Here is a 15,762-nt window from a genome sequence, read left to right as displayed (position 1 = left end):
TTCCAACATAAACCTAAACAACACATCCAGTAGAATACTCTCCATAGCCTCAACCATCGCAAAGAAAACTATCCTCATGAACTGGAAATCAAGGAACAAAATCAATATTACAATTTGGGGAAAATCTGTTTATTGAATACATGTCAATGGAAAAATGATCTGCGTCCATCAAAAACAATGATTTTGACATAATCTGGAATCTGTTTATTAATAGTCTTAACTCTCGATCTCCACAAAAATTATACTTGTAACCTCTTTTTGCCTGTCAACCATCCAAAATAAATATTCATGCTATCATTGCCCATACACATAACTGTCACTCCATTTACACAGTGATCCCTACAAATTCTCAATCTGATCTGTACTTGCACACAAACAGGCATCACGCACATGCATCCAACAAACATACCAGACGCATACACATCTGACCTCTCCAATCTTCCTCCTTTTTTTTCCCCTTCTATTTTCTATATTTCTATCTATCTATATATATAATTGACTTAAAAGCTCACACTATATTTTATCTAAACATAACTATGACAATAATTAATACAGACTTGATGCTCACTGCGATAGAATATGAAGCCCAAGGCAACCAGCAGCTGCCTGGAAAGTAGTGAAATCCATTCAAAAGGTGAAGCACTGAAGCATGACTTGCAAAAGCAGTTAGCAGGAATGTAGGGTATTCATTTGTAGCATAACTGCAAAATCACCAGAAAAGTCTTTTAAGAGTAAATTCAAGCTGGAAATCAGTGTCACTGAGAATCTTTACAGCGTACGTGTGCCCAGTGCTGCATGTGTGAGTTCTCAGATTTTCATTCAGTGCTGTGTTGTCTCTCTGTCTGATGTTGTGTGAGTTGCTGAGCTCAGAGGAGCAGAGGAGCTGCTCTCTACTAGCAAACTGCAGCTGATGCAGAACATATCTGTTGCAAGCAGTTCATCAGAACCTTTAGTGGGGATTTTCAGGTCTATCAAGCCCTCTGGTGGCCATGATGGAGGCTCTCAGCTCATGCCAAAAATAGTCAGTGGTGGAGGAAGTGTCCAGATGCAAGTGCAATGCAAAATAATGTATTGCAAGCAAACATCCTGCATTTAAAATGTTACTAAATTAAAGGCACATAAGTATTAAGTATCAATGTATTTAAAGTAGCAGGCTAGCTAACGTTAGTAGCTTTTTTTTTCTAGCCTGTCTGCGATGATGCATGAGCTGACTTTGTTCAATTTCTTAGAAAGGATCCCTGATTAACTTTCACACAGCAACGTAGATACAGATTTAATTACCTTGCGAGCTGTTTAATTTTATTTTTTCACAGTAACATTGGTGGTAGCAGGTACTAACTGTCCATACTTTCTGAACTTTTTATGGATCAGCAGCACTACATGCTGTTGTCAGGGAAATGGGTAATTCTGAGTTTATTTCCTGGCCCAAAGAATGTCCAGAAGCTGGAAAAGCTTATTTTAAGTCTACTGGAGATACTCACAAGTTGCTCATAGCTCACTGTATCAGTCATATGTCCTTAGCAGTAACCAGCCAAAGTAATTTAAGTTTACTTCAAGATTTCATTGCCATATTTAATGTTTGAAACAACCAGAAAAGATGAGAAAATATGAAAAATTAGACTTCTGAAAATTTATTTTAGATTAGCATGGAGACACATTTTCTAAAGCTTACACAGTTCAAAGTCGTAGAAATGTCACTATTCTGAGTCCATGTTAAACACATTCCTTTATGTAATATTGTAATATCTTTACAGATATCTGTCACCAAAATGCAACATTTTTTAGAAGACAGATTAGTCACATTTTATGTATTTAGCAAATACATCCCACTGTGTCAACACTGTTTCTCATACAATGTTTGACCAGCAACATTTCATATTCAAGGACATTCTTCAGTATTACATTCACTGAGTGTTTCATGTCACACCTTCCATCATTGTTCAAGTAAGTCCTGAACATCCCATGCTTCATGTCATGTCATGTGGCTCAGACATAGTATGTTCCGCAGACCTCAGCTGTCGCTCTCAGGTCGTACCAAGGAGAACTTTCTAGAGGGGTCTGGGATGAACCACTTCTCCCACAGATCCATATGAACAGCAGGATGATTCCATGGTTTGAATGGGCCATTCCAGTGCAGCAGATGAGCCTCCTGTAGGAAGCTGTCTGAATAGCGAGCATCTGGACTCCAGCCTGGATACGGGCAAAACACAGGAACGCTATTGGAAATTGACCTCATGGTGGCACTACAGTATTTTAGTTTTCTGTTTGTCTGTACATCAAGCTCAATATCTCAAACACTGCAGATCAGATTTGCAGAGAAATTTGTCTCTGTTTTAAAATTTGTATTGATTGACTGAAAGGAGGTACTACTACATTGTCTTACTTGTTACTGACTGGCCCAGTTGAGGGACTGCAATTTAATACTGAAATTCTCCTGTATGTGCAGAGGAGTGACGATCTTACCCAGGTGTCTGACATGCCACAGTGGATCCAGTGTCGTATATTTATCATGAAACACTATCAGCATGGGTGGAGTCGCCACGCCTCCCGCCACGGCACTGCTGTATATGTTCTTCCTATTGGAGAGGGAGCAGAAGAGGTAGAGGATTTTTGATCGGGCAGATACTTCTACTACTTCCCAAATCCTAAATGTAAAACAAATCAAAATCAATATTTACTAAAGGATAGGTTCACAATTTTTCAAGTGTGTCTTAAAACAACAGTCAGGTGTCCATATGAACAGTGAAAGAGGTATTCCTCGCTGTAATCATTCCTCTTGTTCCTACTGGCTATGAAAAGATCCCCTTCAAATGTGCTTTCAATATAAGTGATGGAGGTCAAAATCCACAGTGTGTCCACACAGTCGTTTTGCGCAAAAATGCATTTAAAAGTTGATGTGAAGCTTATATGAGGCTTCAGCAGTCTGAGTTAGTCATATCAAGTGGATATCTGACACATTTACAGTCTTTTTGCATCAAATTCCCTCTTTGTGTTTCCTCAAACAGAGTTTCCCTCTTGAACTGCGGTGGAAGTAGAGTAACAAAAAGAGGGACCTTTGTGCTAAAAAGACTAATGTTGAAAGATATCTACTTGATTTGACTCCTTTGGATGACTTAAGTTTCATATTAGCCTCAAATAAACTTTTAAATACATTTTTGCACAGAAGGAGGACTGTGGATTTTGTCCCCCATTACTTACATCATAAGGGCATTATGAAGAGATCTTCTGATGGTTAGTATGAACAGGAGGAATGATTACAACTGTCCATATGGACTCCTGACTGTTGTTTTAAGACAGTTTTGAAAAACTGTGAACTCGTCCTTTTAATACATGAAATGCAACTTAAAACTGGAAAAAAGCCAACATAGAATAACATATGAAGGCTTGGTAAAGAAAAGAAAAAGTCTGGACAATATACATAATATTAAATTATATTGAATAAATTAATGAAAGAATGAACTGGCAACATGTTTAAAAAAAACTGTCAGTGGTCACTGTGCATACTTGAAATTTTCCTCCATCCAGTCCTCGAGCTGTTTGGTGATCTTCTGTTTCTTCCACTCTTTGACATCTGCCACAAACACTCCAGGGTTGAAAGAGCAGTCACTGGGATTGATTCCCAGATCTTTAACTTCCTGTTTCCTATAGTCAAGGAAGCCCATGTAGGTTGTCTAGGGGATGAACTCAAAGGAAAGTGCACCATATTTCAATCAATTTCAATTTCTGAAACTGAGAATTTTAAAAGTTTACTTCAGAGACGGTGGACCAATACACATATTGGAAAAAAAATCCATGCTGGTTTATTGCTTTTTGATTTTCAGACATAATATTCAGAATGTCCTCCCCATTGCCCCTTCCCACTACCATGTTAATACACAAAGAAATGTGGTAAAAAAACATAAATATCCACCTGCATGCCGATGCTGCGCACCATCTCATGTGTGGAGGGCAGGTCGCAGTCGGTGGCGAAAGCAGCAGCGTGTCCTGTCTTCAGTTTGATATTGAACAGATCCCTGATGTCACCTGGAAAGAATGAAAAACCTTTAAGTGTCACAACATGTGCACATATTTCACAACCACCTGTCACATCACTATCATCTAATTTGAAAGTGACAGCAAACCAAACAGTATTTGGTAATATTTGAAAAAGAGACATTCATCCCTGAAAACTCGTTTATGTATATGGAACTTCTGAATCTTAATCATGAAACGTTTCAGAAAGTTGAAAGAGTTTGTCCAGTTTCTATAATTAACTGCAAGCCGCTCAGATCTCCACCAGCTTCACTAAGATATAAATGTATTACTTTCAAAATTCAAAATGTTCAGAACTGTAAAATCTGCATCTGGATCTGTAACAAACAATGCATAGTTATAGACATACATGCTAAATGTTCAAAAGTTAGTTAGAAAATACTGAAAATGTTCAAAAATACATTATCTCACAATGTTAAGACATCTTAATTTTAATAATGATATTTCCTGCATCTACGTCAAAAACTGAACACTTTTCTCTGCTTCACATCCTGACTTTCTACCAAATGTCACTGAATATTGTTTTTCATAAACAGTATTCTGCAATCTAACAGATAAATAAACTGGACAGAAAACCTCTGTGGTCGAGGTAATTATAGCATCATTACAGATAATGTCTATGGGGTGATCTGTGTTTTTTTCGTCATGAAAATTAAAACTTCCAAATCCAACCAGATCCAAAAACTTCCAAAAAGTGTCTGAGGATTTAAACCCTAAAAGTAATCTTCTTTCAAATCAGCCAACTTTAAAACCATTGCATTTTGATGGATATATATAATATGAAGTCTTGTCACATGCACTTTATTGGATTCCTTCCTACCATGATCATATACATACCCTGCACAATGACATCGTCATCTAAGTATACGACCCTCTTATGGTTGATGTCAAGCAGAGGTATGTAGAAGCGAACAAAGTTGAGCTGCAAAGCAGAAGATTGAAAAGGTCATTTCACCTCTTTGAAACTGCAACTTTAAGATAAGAGCTGCATCTGTGCATGTATAATGTTTGTATCACTGCATGAACGCAAGCAAACCCAGAACTTACTGGATGTAACAGATCAGGTCTGGAGGAATCCGGCTTCACCTTTCCCCGGAGAACCATGGGGTTAAACTCCAATAACTTATACTTGATGCCTTTCAGCTTAGTCTTCTCTATGTACCGCCTGCAAAGATACAAAGAAAGTGAGATTAGCCTTACAGGAAGATGAACTGAGCAAACCATTTTTTCCAAAGTTGAGAATGAGCTTTAAGCTCAAATGTCAGAATCCTGAGTAACCAGGTGTCTCGTGAAAAATCAACTTATCTCTTGAAGTAATGTAGACAGTCTTGTACCTTTTTGTGTGTTTTTGCGTATTGTTTGTAAGTGAGGATTAAATCGGTAAAGAGGATCCCCATCAAGTGAATCACATCCCCCCTCCATACTTGGAACAGTTATAGGTGACAAACAGACTTATAAGAGCACATATCACCTTTAATGTAAAAATCATCACTTAAAGACTAATGTGATGTACAGTGGAAGACAAGTCTCAAACCTGGCCATTTTGATGGCATCACGAAGAGTAACAATATAGAAGAACACACTGGCATGTGTGTTGCTATAGACACTGTTGATGGTTGCCATGGTTGCACCCATACGCTCCTCCGATGCACAGATGATGACAGGGATGACATTATCCACCTCTGACAACTTTGCTGCTGGAGCTTGTGCTGCGTTACCGAGTTTCTTCCAGTGATCTGAGAGGAATCAGGGAGGAGAGGTTACGAGTAGAGGTCGTTTCATCTTGTATGCAGGTTCCTTCATATATGAATGGCAACATAAAGAAAATAACCATGCCTGTCAAGAATTGTTAAAGAATAAGGCTGACATAATAACAAAAAACATCCTTATTGCCAACATAATCCCATGAGAAAACTAACCCAACTCTGTATTATTCCTTCTCTCAGTACTTTTTGACTTCCCTAGTGTACTGTTGTTGCACTCAGCCCCAAGCCCATTCATTCCTGCTGAAAATGTTCGATAAACGTTTAAAAATGGGTCACAAACATACAGTCACATTTCCAAAAAAGGCTCAGTAATTTCCTAAAACAGCTGGGCACTGTAGTTTTTAGAAAACCTTATTCAGGTTGGAGGAAAAAGGGCCTTTGTTGGGGACTATTTTCAGCTGTGGACTGATACACATTTGGTGCTCTAGTGAGTATTTTTGGCAGCAGGACAGTGTGAGTGGGACTAAGTCAGAATAAACTACAGTGTGTGTGTTCATGGTAACGAAGGAGCATGTCATCCAGTGCAACAGTGTGACTCACTGATGTGTTTTAATAGTTTTTTTTTTTTTAAAACAACGGAGCTCTACAGCACAGAGTAATAAGATATATCAGGCTTTGGATACACACACAATACTATCAGCTCATTGCTAGTTTGGGTCTTTTGAAAATATATTTTAAAAATATAGAATGTCATCAGCCTTATGCTTTTAATGTTATAAAATGTTAATATATAAGCAGCTATTTTGTGCAGTTATCTTGTTATATATAGTTGTATATAATGTATAAAAACCTGTTTTTGTACCTGAGACTTTGGGCCGAGTGGAGGCTCTGAGCAGTGTACTATGCAGGAGGAGACACACCATCAGCACCAGCAGCACCAGGAGGACCCGATTAACTGCAAAGCAGGAAGAGGAGTCATGTACATGCACATGCAGTAGCTTATATCACATCAGAAGTTTCACAAGTGGACTTGCTGTTTGTCCTTTCTGTTATTATCAATGAGACAGTTTTCTTTTTTCAGTTGTTTAATCTAGAAAATGTCAAATAATAATGACAATGCCCATCATGTGGTCACAAAGCCAAAGGTGAAATCTTCATATTGCTTTTGCAGTTGGACCAACAGTCCAGTACAATCATATCAGAGAAAAGCCGCAAATTGTCACATTTTAGAAAGCAGAACCAGAGACTGTTTGGCATTTTTGCTTGATAAATGACAAATGTGGTTGGGAATGCTCTCCTATTGCACGTGAATACACTATCATGTGTAGTGTCAGTGAACGTAGCCCCAGGCTCCACTCCTCTAACCAATCCCCTAATCAGGGCCAGATTATATAAGACACCTGTTGGCTTTGTTCTCCCTCTTGCTTCTGCCATGTGTCCTGGTCAGTCTTCCTGCTCATAGACCTTTCCATACCACAATGGTCTTCACCTGCTGTTTTGCATGGCTTTTAGTGTTGTCATAATTGTGTGCTATATTCTGAACATTGTGTTGTTATGGAAGCAACTGGTATTCCTATTTTTGTTTAACCTCGTTTGTAGTTCTTTTTATTTCTTTGATTTAGTGGAGCTGAATGTCAGCCTGCTGGGTGAGGTCCCTTCACTGTTTGCTTTGGTTAAAGGCACTGAGACGCACAAGTGGTGCACACATTTACTGTGTGAGTGTGTTTATATTGCTGAGACTGCACGTGTGGTGAGTACATGGTAGCACCACTAGACACACATCAGTGTAGCCTGCCACCCCATTTACCAGCCTCAGCCCACTCAGGTTTTGTCTTTCTTTGAAATAGTAGCGCTTACACTTAATGGTAAAATAGTTTAATTATGTTTTAAAATGGTTTTGTAATAAAATTCTTTTACAACTTTATTGTGTCTTTCACTAACTACTTTTGTCTTTCAGCATCATTTTCCAGTTTCCTTATTGACAATAAAAATACCTTTTATTTTGAACCACATCTCTGTCCCCTCAGTGAACGAGTCTGTGTGCTTTGATTAATTGTGAACTCAAGGTTATTGGTGATTGGTAACACCTATTTCTCAGTTGTACATATTTCCTGGGGTGCAATTCCCCAGGTGGCGTAGTTGGTCTCCTATCATACATAGTCCTCAACCCTCTCACTGCTACACAGAGGAATACTTTGACATTAAATAAACTAATACTTATTCACTCTTGTTGAATTGGATGAGAAGACTGATGCCACTTTATGTCTGTAGGTTAAGTAGCCAGTAGCCAGGCAATGAGCTCAGCTTAGCAAGAGAAAGGGGAAACAGTGAGCTTAGCGTGTTAAAAAAAAAAAAAAACACCTACCAGCACTAACATGCTGTATTCTGTTTGTTTAATCTGTTCTCAAACAGAAAAACAATTTGTGGTTCTATCAATCAATGAAACTTTATTTGTGTAGCACCTTTCGTACAGGTTAGTGCATTTCAAAATACTTCACAGATGACTGACAAGCCAATAAGACAACAAATGCAGACAGTAAACAGTGAAGTGACAGTGAGACTAAACTAATAAAAATTATGAAAATATAATAAAAAACAGATTTAAAAGCTATAATAATAAAAGAGTAGAGTGAAAAAACTAGCTTAAAAAACTAGATAAATATAATCGATGAGAGGGGGGAAAAAAATCAAATTTTACAACTCAAATACAAGAAAATAAGTGAATAAAATAAAGTAACTGTCTATAAATCATTCTCAATCAAAAGCCAGGCTGAGAAGGCAGTTTTTAAGTTGGCGTTTAAAGATATCAACACTTCCAGCTGCTCTCATATCCTCAGGCAGACTGTTCCAGCAGCTCAGAGCATAAAAGCTAAAAGCTGCCTTTGGAACAACTAAAAGACTTTTGCCGGAGGACCTGAGGGGCTGTTCTGGTTCATACGCTGTGAGACATATAGGCTGGTGCAAGACCATCAAGTGCTTTAAAAAGTAGGTAACAAATAAAAGAATTTTAAAATCAATACAGAAACTGATGAGCAAGCAGTGCAAGTACTTAAAAACAGGTGTACTGAGTTCTCTCCTTCTGGTCCTGGTCAGCACACGGGCCGCAGAGTTCTGAATCAGCTGTAGATGATTTATAACTTGTTTGGGTAGACCAGATGGGAGAGCATTACAGTAGTCCAGCCTGCTCGATATAAAGGAGCATACTCGGTGTCACTCAGAGAGAGAAATGAGGAGACGGGAGAGCAGGAAAAAAACAGCTAGCCAAGCTCCTAAACTGAGCATTCGTCAAGAAATAATTCAAGCACATAACTCACCATAAAACCACAATTTGTTGTTTTTACCTTTCTTTTTGTGTAGACATTGTATTAACTTGATACAATGTCTTAATAAGTGAGCTTTAGGTATATTTTTTAACTTTGGACAGAGTTCATTTCCCTAATTCAAGTCTTTATGCTAAGTGAGGCTAACTAGCATTAGCTGCATGCTTAGCATACAGTCATAAGAGCGGTATCAATCAATAAAGCAATTTTCCAAAAATACTCCAGTATGTAATATGTGATGTAATTATTTTAACACTAAACATCAGCATAGAAAGCTGTGTAAACTGAGTTGATATTTTACTGTTATGGTTTCCTCTTATAGTGACAGAAATAGACATTATGTTTCATACCAAAATGTGACTTTTTCCACCAGCTGCCTGTCAGACAGACCACAGAGAGGATCAAATCTCCATCTGCTAAGACTTACAAGCCTCTTTCATCATTTTTGGCCGCTTATCCAGGTGCCATAACTAATTTGAACAGGTATAAATTCCAAAATGCTCTCCTGTCTGCACAGTTTGCTTCCTGACCAGCAGATTTACACTGTGGCCTAATATTCAGGGACCTAGATCAAGGGTTGTATAAATGCAGGTTTTGAGACATTTTATAATGTCTTAAGAAGTGCTCTTAACCTTTAGAAGATCCAGTTTTCAAGTTATAAAGTGTTTTATATAAACAGATCTTTTGGCCGCAAGTTTCATCAGCCCAACAATAGTAACATTTTCTCAAGGAGCAAAAATCTTCGGGTAAGATAAAAACAGGAAACTCAAATCTGGACGTTTTGATCTTGAAAACAACAACAGTTGTTATAGTTTTTGTATTATGCCACATTTAAAGTGTGCATCAGTTTTTAATTGTCAAAGTTTCCTCCAAGTATTATATTCAATCCCTGCCGTTGTTCACACACTGGATGAGATCATAAACTTTAACTCCTTACAGCCTATCATCTGGTTACCTCATTACACCCCTCCCCCAGCACACACACTTTCTCTCACACACACATGTTTTCCAGCTCCCCTCACTGGAGAGAAATAAGGGGGGGGGATACTTTACTCATAGCAGCTGCACCAACTAAACTTCACTTTTACCACAAAACCAGGCTCATATTAATGTGTTAAGCCACAAGCAAACAACTGATTGTGTTACAAGTGTTACTGTTCATCTACATTAAAGAGAAACATGAACATTTATTCTCTGTCTCATGAAAATTTATGTCGCCATAAATCAGAGATAATTTAATCAAATTACAAAATATTTTCACTTACTTTTTCTCAAAAGAGCCATATTTCATGTTTGCTTCAAGCCTCATCTGCAAAAAAACACAAAGAGACAGAACGTTATGGAGTCACTCAAGAGAAGTTCACTCTCAGAGAAACAAAAGATGAAATATTTCTTGGCATTAATGATGATGAATGGAGAGTTGAAGGATCTGGCCTTTCCATATGACACCTGGCAACACAGCTGAAGGTTACTTAAAAGATATTTGAAATCCACAAAGATGACAGATCTCATATATTTTTGCACAAACAGGGTGAAGGAATTGTAAAAAAAAAAAAAAAAAAGAAAAGAAAAGAAAAGAAAACTTTCATAACACATGGTTGAGTATAAACAAGGCTAAAGAATCAGGTTGCTCTACCAGAGATTAATGTGGTGCAAAGATAACTGCACCAAATAGCTTTTTATATATATTAACATTCTATAAATTAAAAGGATAAGGCTGATAATGTTCTATATTTTCCTTTTTTTTTCTTACATATCCCTTCAGAAGACCCAAACCAATAATGACACTATAGTTTATTTTGACTGGATCCCACACACACCGTTCCGCAACCAGAAATACCCTCTAGAGCATCAAATGTATATCAATCCGCTGCTATAAATAGACCCCAACAAATACACCATTTCCTCCTGTTTGAGTAATATTTTCTAAAAACTACAGTGCCCAGCTGCTTAAGGAAATGACATTTAAAATACATTTAAACATGTAACTATATTTAAAGAATTACATCTTCAGTACGAACCAGTGTAGGGAAGGAAAGACAGAAAGCATTGTGAGATGGATCAATTCATCATTGATTTTGGGCTTTTCATAAGTTGTGTAGACAGTAAGAAGGACATAGACTAATACTAACCTTATCCTTTAACTTTCTGAATCTACTTTAATGTCTTAAATGGTTTCATTGTTGCTCCAGCAGCTTACTGCTCCAGCTTCACGGAGAAAAACTCTTAAGAAATCTCTGCAAATTTATAGTTCTTGGTCAATACTGTGATTCTGGTTCAGAGATAGTACTGTTCTTTGAGGGTGAGACTTGTTTCAGCATTAAAACAGGATGCTGGGGAGAATGTTGATATCAGGGGGCATTTATTCCCAGGTATCTGATTGAGACTCATTAAGGAGGCATTGATTGGGTTGCCCCACAAAATCTAATCACAGCAAAACTTTACCTAAACAGTAATACTACATTCTGACATATGCTTTGCATATTCTGATGTTTGAGACTGTGACAAACTGCTACTTTGACCTGACTTGCAGTAAACTCACTGAGGCCAAAAGCCAGGAGACACTGGATGACACATGTGGCTGTATTTTTTCCAAAACCATCCACCACTGCCTTCCTTCCTGGTGCCAAGGCTTCGTCAAGGAATCTACTTGCCTTCCAGCCTTTCAAATGTTTATATAACTTCAATAACCAAAAGACAAAATGCACAACTCAACTGTTTCAAAGCCTAAAAATCCCTCCTTTTTTTCCTCATCTCTATCTCATCCTCTTAAAATCAGTAGGTAACAGGGGTTTCACTGAAATAACTATGTGTGTGTTCATTGTAAAGTCATCAGTTGAAGTATCTCATCTACGCTGTCTGCTTTTCATGTTTCAGCACTTCCCTCTCAAAACCTGCAGACTCAATCTGAATTTCAGCAGTCAGCTGCAATGAAGCAGGACGTGCACTTTATGTCATGCATTTGTTTCTAGTTTGTTTGTCACCGTTTGGAGCAGCTTGAAACATCTGGAGCTCATTAGCTTCAGACACAATCCTTCCAGAGAGCAGCACTGCCCAGGATACTGTCTCTGGCCTGCATTCGAACAATTGGTTAGCCACTGAGGACTAATACACTGTTTAGCTTACATGTAATACTGTATGTCCTCCAGTCTCATTGCATTTTAGTCACATTGTCAGTATTTTTGCAAATTTGTAACACAATATATGAACTCTCACATTTTTATGCCACTTGTATTCTTTATTTTTGGCTGGACAGGCCACGGACCAGCCCTATAACCCCGAATGTCCAAACACTACTGCACATATTCAGTGGGCCGCACAACGCGGAAGCAAACCCGGAAGCTAGAAACCTTTTTGGCGTATGCCCATGGATAGGGCACTGCCACTCAGCCTTGCAGCCAATTTTCCCAGTGGCCACTCACGGTATTGCAGCAAAAAATCCCCCTGCGGCCCAAAAAGGATTTTCCCCATAGACCACTATTGTAAAAGAGACGCTTGTAAAACTATTGACAGGACGCTCACAGGCGGGGCCAGCGGGGGAAACACTACTGTGCATATACAGTGGGCCACACAACGCGGAAGCAAACCTGGAAGCTAGAAACTTTTTTTGGCGTATGTGCCAGACGAGCAATTCCCAAAGGACTGAATGGGCGCCATTTTTTGTCCGGTATCCAGCTCTTATAATACATCCATGGTAGCGCCATCTTGGATTTGTCTGTCGCCATGTTTGATTTTTGGAGCCAGAAGTGACCATATTTGGACGAGAGCACTGAGCTGACCATAGCGCTAGCTGCTAGCTTGGTTAACACAGTGCATTTACAATCTAATGGTTAACAGTGATAATGCTAATGCTAATGCTAATTTTCGCTAGCAAAAAACAGGCCTAAAACCACTAAAACAAAATGTCCTCACCAGAAAAACTGATCATCCAACTCATTAGTTGGGTTTTTTTATTACAACCACACACTGAACAAGACTTTTTTTAGGTGATCAAAATGTAACAATTAACTTTAGTGAACTGAAAACACAAATAATAGCGGCAGCTATGCCTACATGCCATGGTTATGTTACATAAGCAACGTTGTCACCGTGGTAGCGACATGTCAATCACAGGTAGCCACGCCCTAAAGCATACACCGTTTTATCTCTTTTTTACTCTAAATGGTACCACAATTTACAAAATGAAGATCATGCTGTATTGAAGAGGACTTGAAACTAGCAATTGATGATCGCTGCAATACCGCGAATGGCCACTGGGAAAAATTGGCTCCAAGGCAGAGCAGCGGCGCCCTATCCAGCTCTTATTATACATCCATGTTTTCAGCCCCGAAGGTTGCCGCTTGATCACGACATTTGAGGCTTCAAAACGACAGTCCATAAACCAGTGGGTGACATCCAGTGACTACGTCCATATTTCTATTTACAGTCTATGGAGTTAACAGATAAGTAGAACAGTTATATTTAAAACTGAAATAAGTTCTCATTCACATCAAATATCCCAAGATATGAGTGGAAAGTATTGTTCTTGCAACTGCATTCAACAGTTTAACAAAACCAACTGGCCAAAAAAAAAAAAAAAAAAAAAAAAAAAAAAGAGGAATGAATAAATGAATGAATGAAAATTAATGTTAATAAGTTGCATATAACGAACTGGCCAAGTAATCATTCAAGGCAAAACAAATATATCTTGGTCTTTTAAACGATCATTTAAAAAAATGACACACTGGGCCTTTGACTGGTCTGTCTCTTGTCCTTGATAAACTATCATGCGTTTAAATAACATGTCGAAAACATCTGCTACGGATTCTTTTTAAGGATCTTTCGCATTATTAGACAGGAAGGATGGGATATAGAGAGAGGGGATGACATGCAGCAAAGGGTCTGCGTCGGAATCGAACCCGTGTCGCTGCGATAAGGACTCAGCCTGAAATTACGTGATACGCGCTCCAACCGGTGAACCACCGGAACTCAGGTCAGGATTAAAGTCGGCTAGTACATGCGTAGTTCTGACAGCAGGCAGCAATAATTGACAATTTACACGGAGCTCAGTCAAACTTTATTTAACGTTAGACATATAGAAAGCAAGCCTAAATAAGCAATTACACTTCAGAAACAAGCCAGCAGTCTATTTGTAAGTGACTTCACAGGAAAACAGGCCAAAAGTCGCTCACAATAAGCGGACTCGGCAACTGTCACTCTCTCCCTCTCTCTCTCTCTCTCTCTCTCTGTGTGTGTGTGTGTGTGTGTGTACGTGCGTGCGTGCGTATGTTTGTGTGTGTTGGATGGGGGCTGGGGGTTCACCAAACCACATAAGGGCATTTAGTCAGCACACTGCAAAAAGTTCCTAACCCATATAGTTAACCATTTCAGGACTAAAATCCATTGTAATTCTCATTTCTTAAAACACTAATGTAAACCTATGCAACATTTCATTAAATTTCAGTGAAGTTTTACTTGTTGGTGATTCTGGGGAAGGAAAGTCCTAGAAATCCCTTTTTAGCATGTTTCATTGTTTGAAACAAGCTAAAAAGAGACAGATCACTCCCCTCGTAGAATACTGTGTCACAAAACTGAACAGTATTTAATTGCATTGAACACACATTTATGTCATTAGTTGTGTATTACAGATTTTTCACGTGTCTTTAAAGTTAAAATAGGCTTGCAGTAGGCTATATGTAGTAGGATATTTTTTTCAGTGTGGTAGGACAAAAAGTTCTCTTGTCTAACAATGCATCAGGGATGTAAGAAAAGAACAACATAAACAACATATAGGACAACTTAAAACAGCCATACAGAATACTAGAAAATTGTATTATTATCACAGTAAATATGCACTTTAGAAGACAGAGATAAAGTAAGAAGGAGGTGTGTCAGTTCTGCTTTGATATGTAAATTATCAGTCATGTAGCACATGAAAGAACATTTAAAATGCCATAAATGTACTCACCAGAAAGAAGGGTGGTGATTATGGTAAGTCTCATTCCTGGTGTTCCTGGTGCATGTTGTAAAACCTCTGAGAACTGAGTCCCAACCTCACCAACAATCCCACTTTTCTCCTCTCCCACCTTTTTTTTCCTCCTTCTTTCCTCCAGATGTGACTCATCTTGTTCACGAGCCCCTTGATTTCTCGCTGTCATTTAGCCAGAAACTGGATTTAACCTGATTTCATGGAATCATAGCGGTGGTATTGAAAGATTAATTTCTGCTGTAAAAGCAAAAATTTGTTCCAGTCTTGATGTTTAAGCCACAATGAGAGAATGAGAAAAAAACTGCAGTTAGGTTTAAAAATACCACAAAGCTGCTTTATTTTAACTAACAAAGAACTGTGACATGTTATTAAAGTGGCGTTTATTCAGCTTGTACCGGGCAAACTTACTACATCCAGTAAGAAATTACAAATTTGAAAGAAGTTTCGGGTACCTTAGCGAGCGTTATGCGTGTTGTCATATAAAAAACTACATTTCCCATAATTCCCGAGGGTGTCGCTCTGCTTGAAAGGACGACTAAAGTTTATCCCTTATACAAAAGCTTGGTCTTGTCAGATTCAGTAATATTTGTTGGGTCTGTGGACAGTAATGATTTTGATCTACGAGCTATTTGATGATCATTAATAATAATAAAAAAATCAAATGAGTTAATTGTTACACAGCCATTATTATTGTTAGCAAGTAACATATTTAAACGGTTTTCCTTGGGAATGTATC

General features: G+C 38.3%; 1 protein-coding gene across 1 annotated transcript; it reads right to left on the bottom strand.

The window, feature by feature from the left end:
- Positions 1–28: 28 nt before the first annotated feature.
- On the bottom strand, positions 29–15,143 carry glt8d2 (glycosyltransferase 8 domain containing 2). Its single transcript, XM_067581482.1, has 10 exons — positions 15,006–15,143; positions 10,324–10,367; positions 6,601–6,693; positions 5,567–5,768; positions 5,080–5,197; positions 4,870–4,954; positions 3,911–4,023; positions 3,505–3,671; positions 2,464–2,576; positions 29–2,190 (listed from the first exon to the last, which is right to left on the bottom strand). The coding sequence occupies exons 2-10, from the start codon at positions 10,340–10,342 to the stop codon at positions 2,012–2,014; spliced, it is 1,089 nt and encodes a 362-aa protein (XP_067437583.1). The 5' UTR covers positions 10,343–10,367; positions 15,006–15,143; the 3' UTR covers positions 29–2,011.
- Between the last annotated feature and the right edge of the window lie 619 nt (positions 15,144–15,762).

This window comes from Thunnus thynnus, chromosome 23 (assembly GCF_963924715.1).
Source record: "Thunnus thynnus chromosome 23, fThuThy2.1, whole genome shotgun sequence".
Classification (NCBI taxonomy): domain Eukaryota; kingdom Metazoa; phylum Chordata; class Actinopteri; order Scombriformes; family Scombridae; genus Thunnus; species Thunnus thynnus.
This window is presented reverse-complemented; position numbering and strand designations above follow the sequence as displayed.

Excerpts from the sequence above, each read along its gene's own strand:
- glt8d2 (XM_067581482.1), bottom strand. Across the intron at positions 4,024-4,869 it reads TGACGATGTCATTGTGCAGG|GTGACATCAGGGATCTGTTC; the intron begins GTATGTATATGA and ends CATTCTTTCCAG. Across the intron at positions 3,672-3,910 it reads TGCGCAGCATCGGCATGCAG|ACAACCTACATGGGCTTCCT; the intron begins GTGGATATTTAT and ends TTCATCCCCTAG.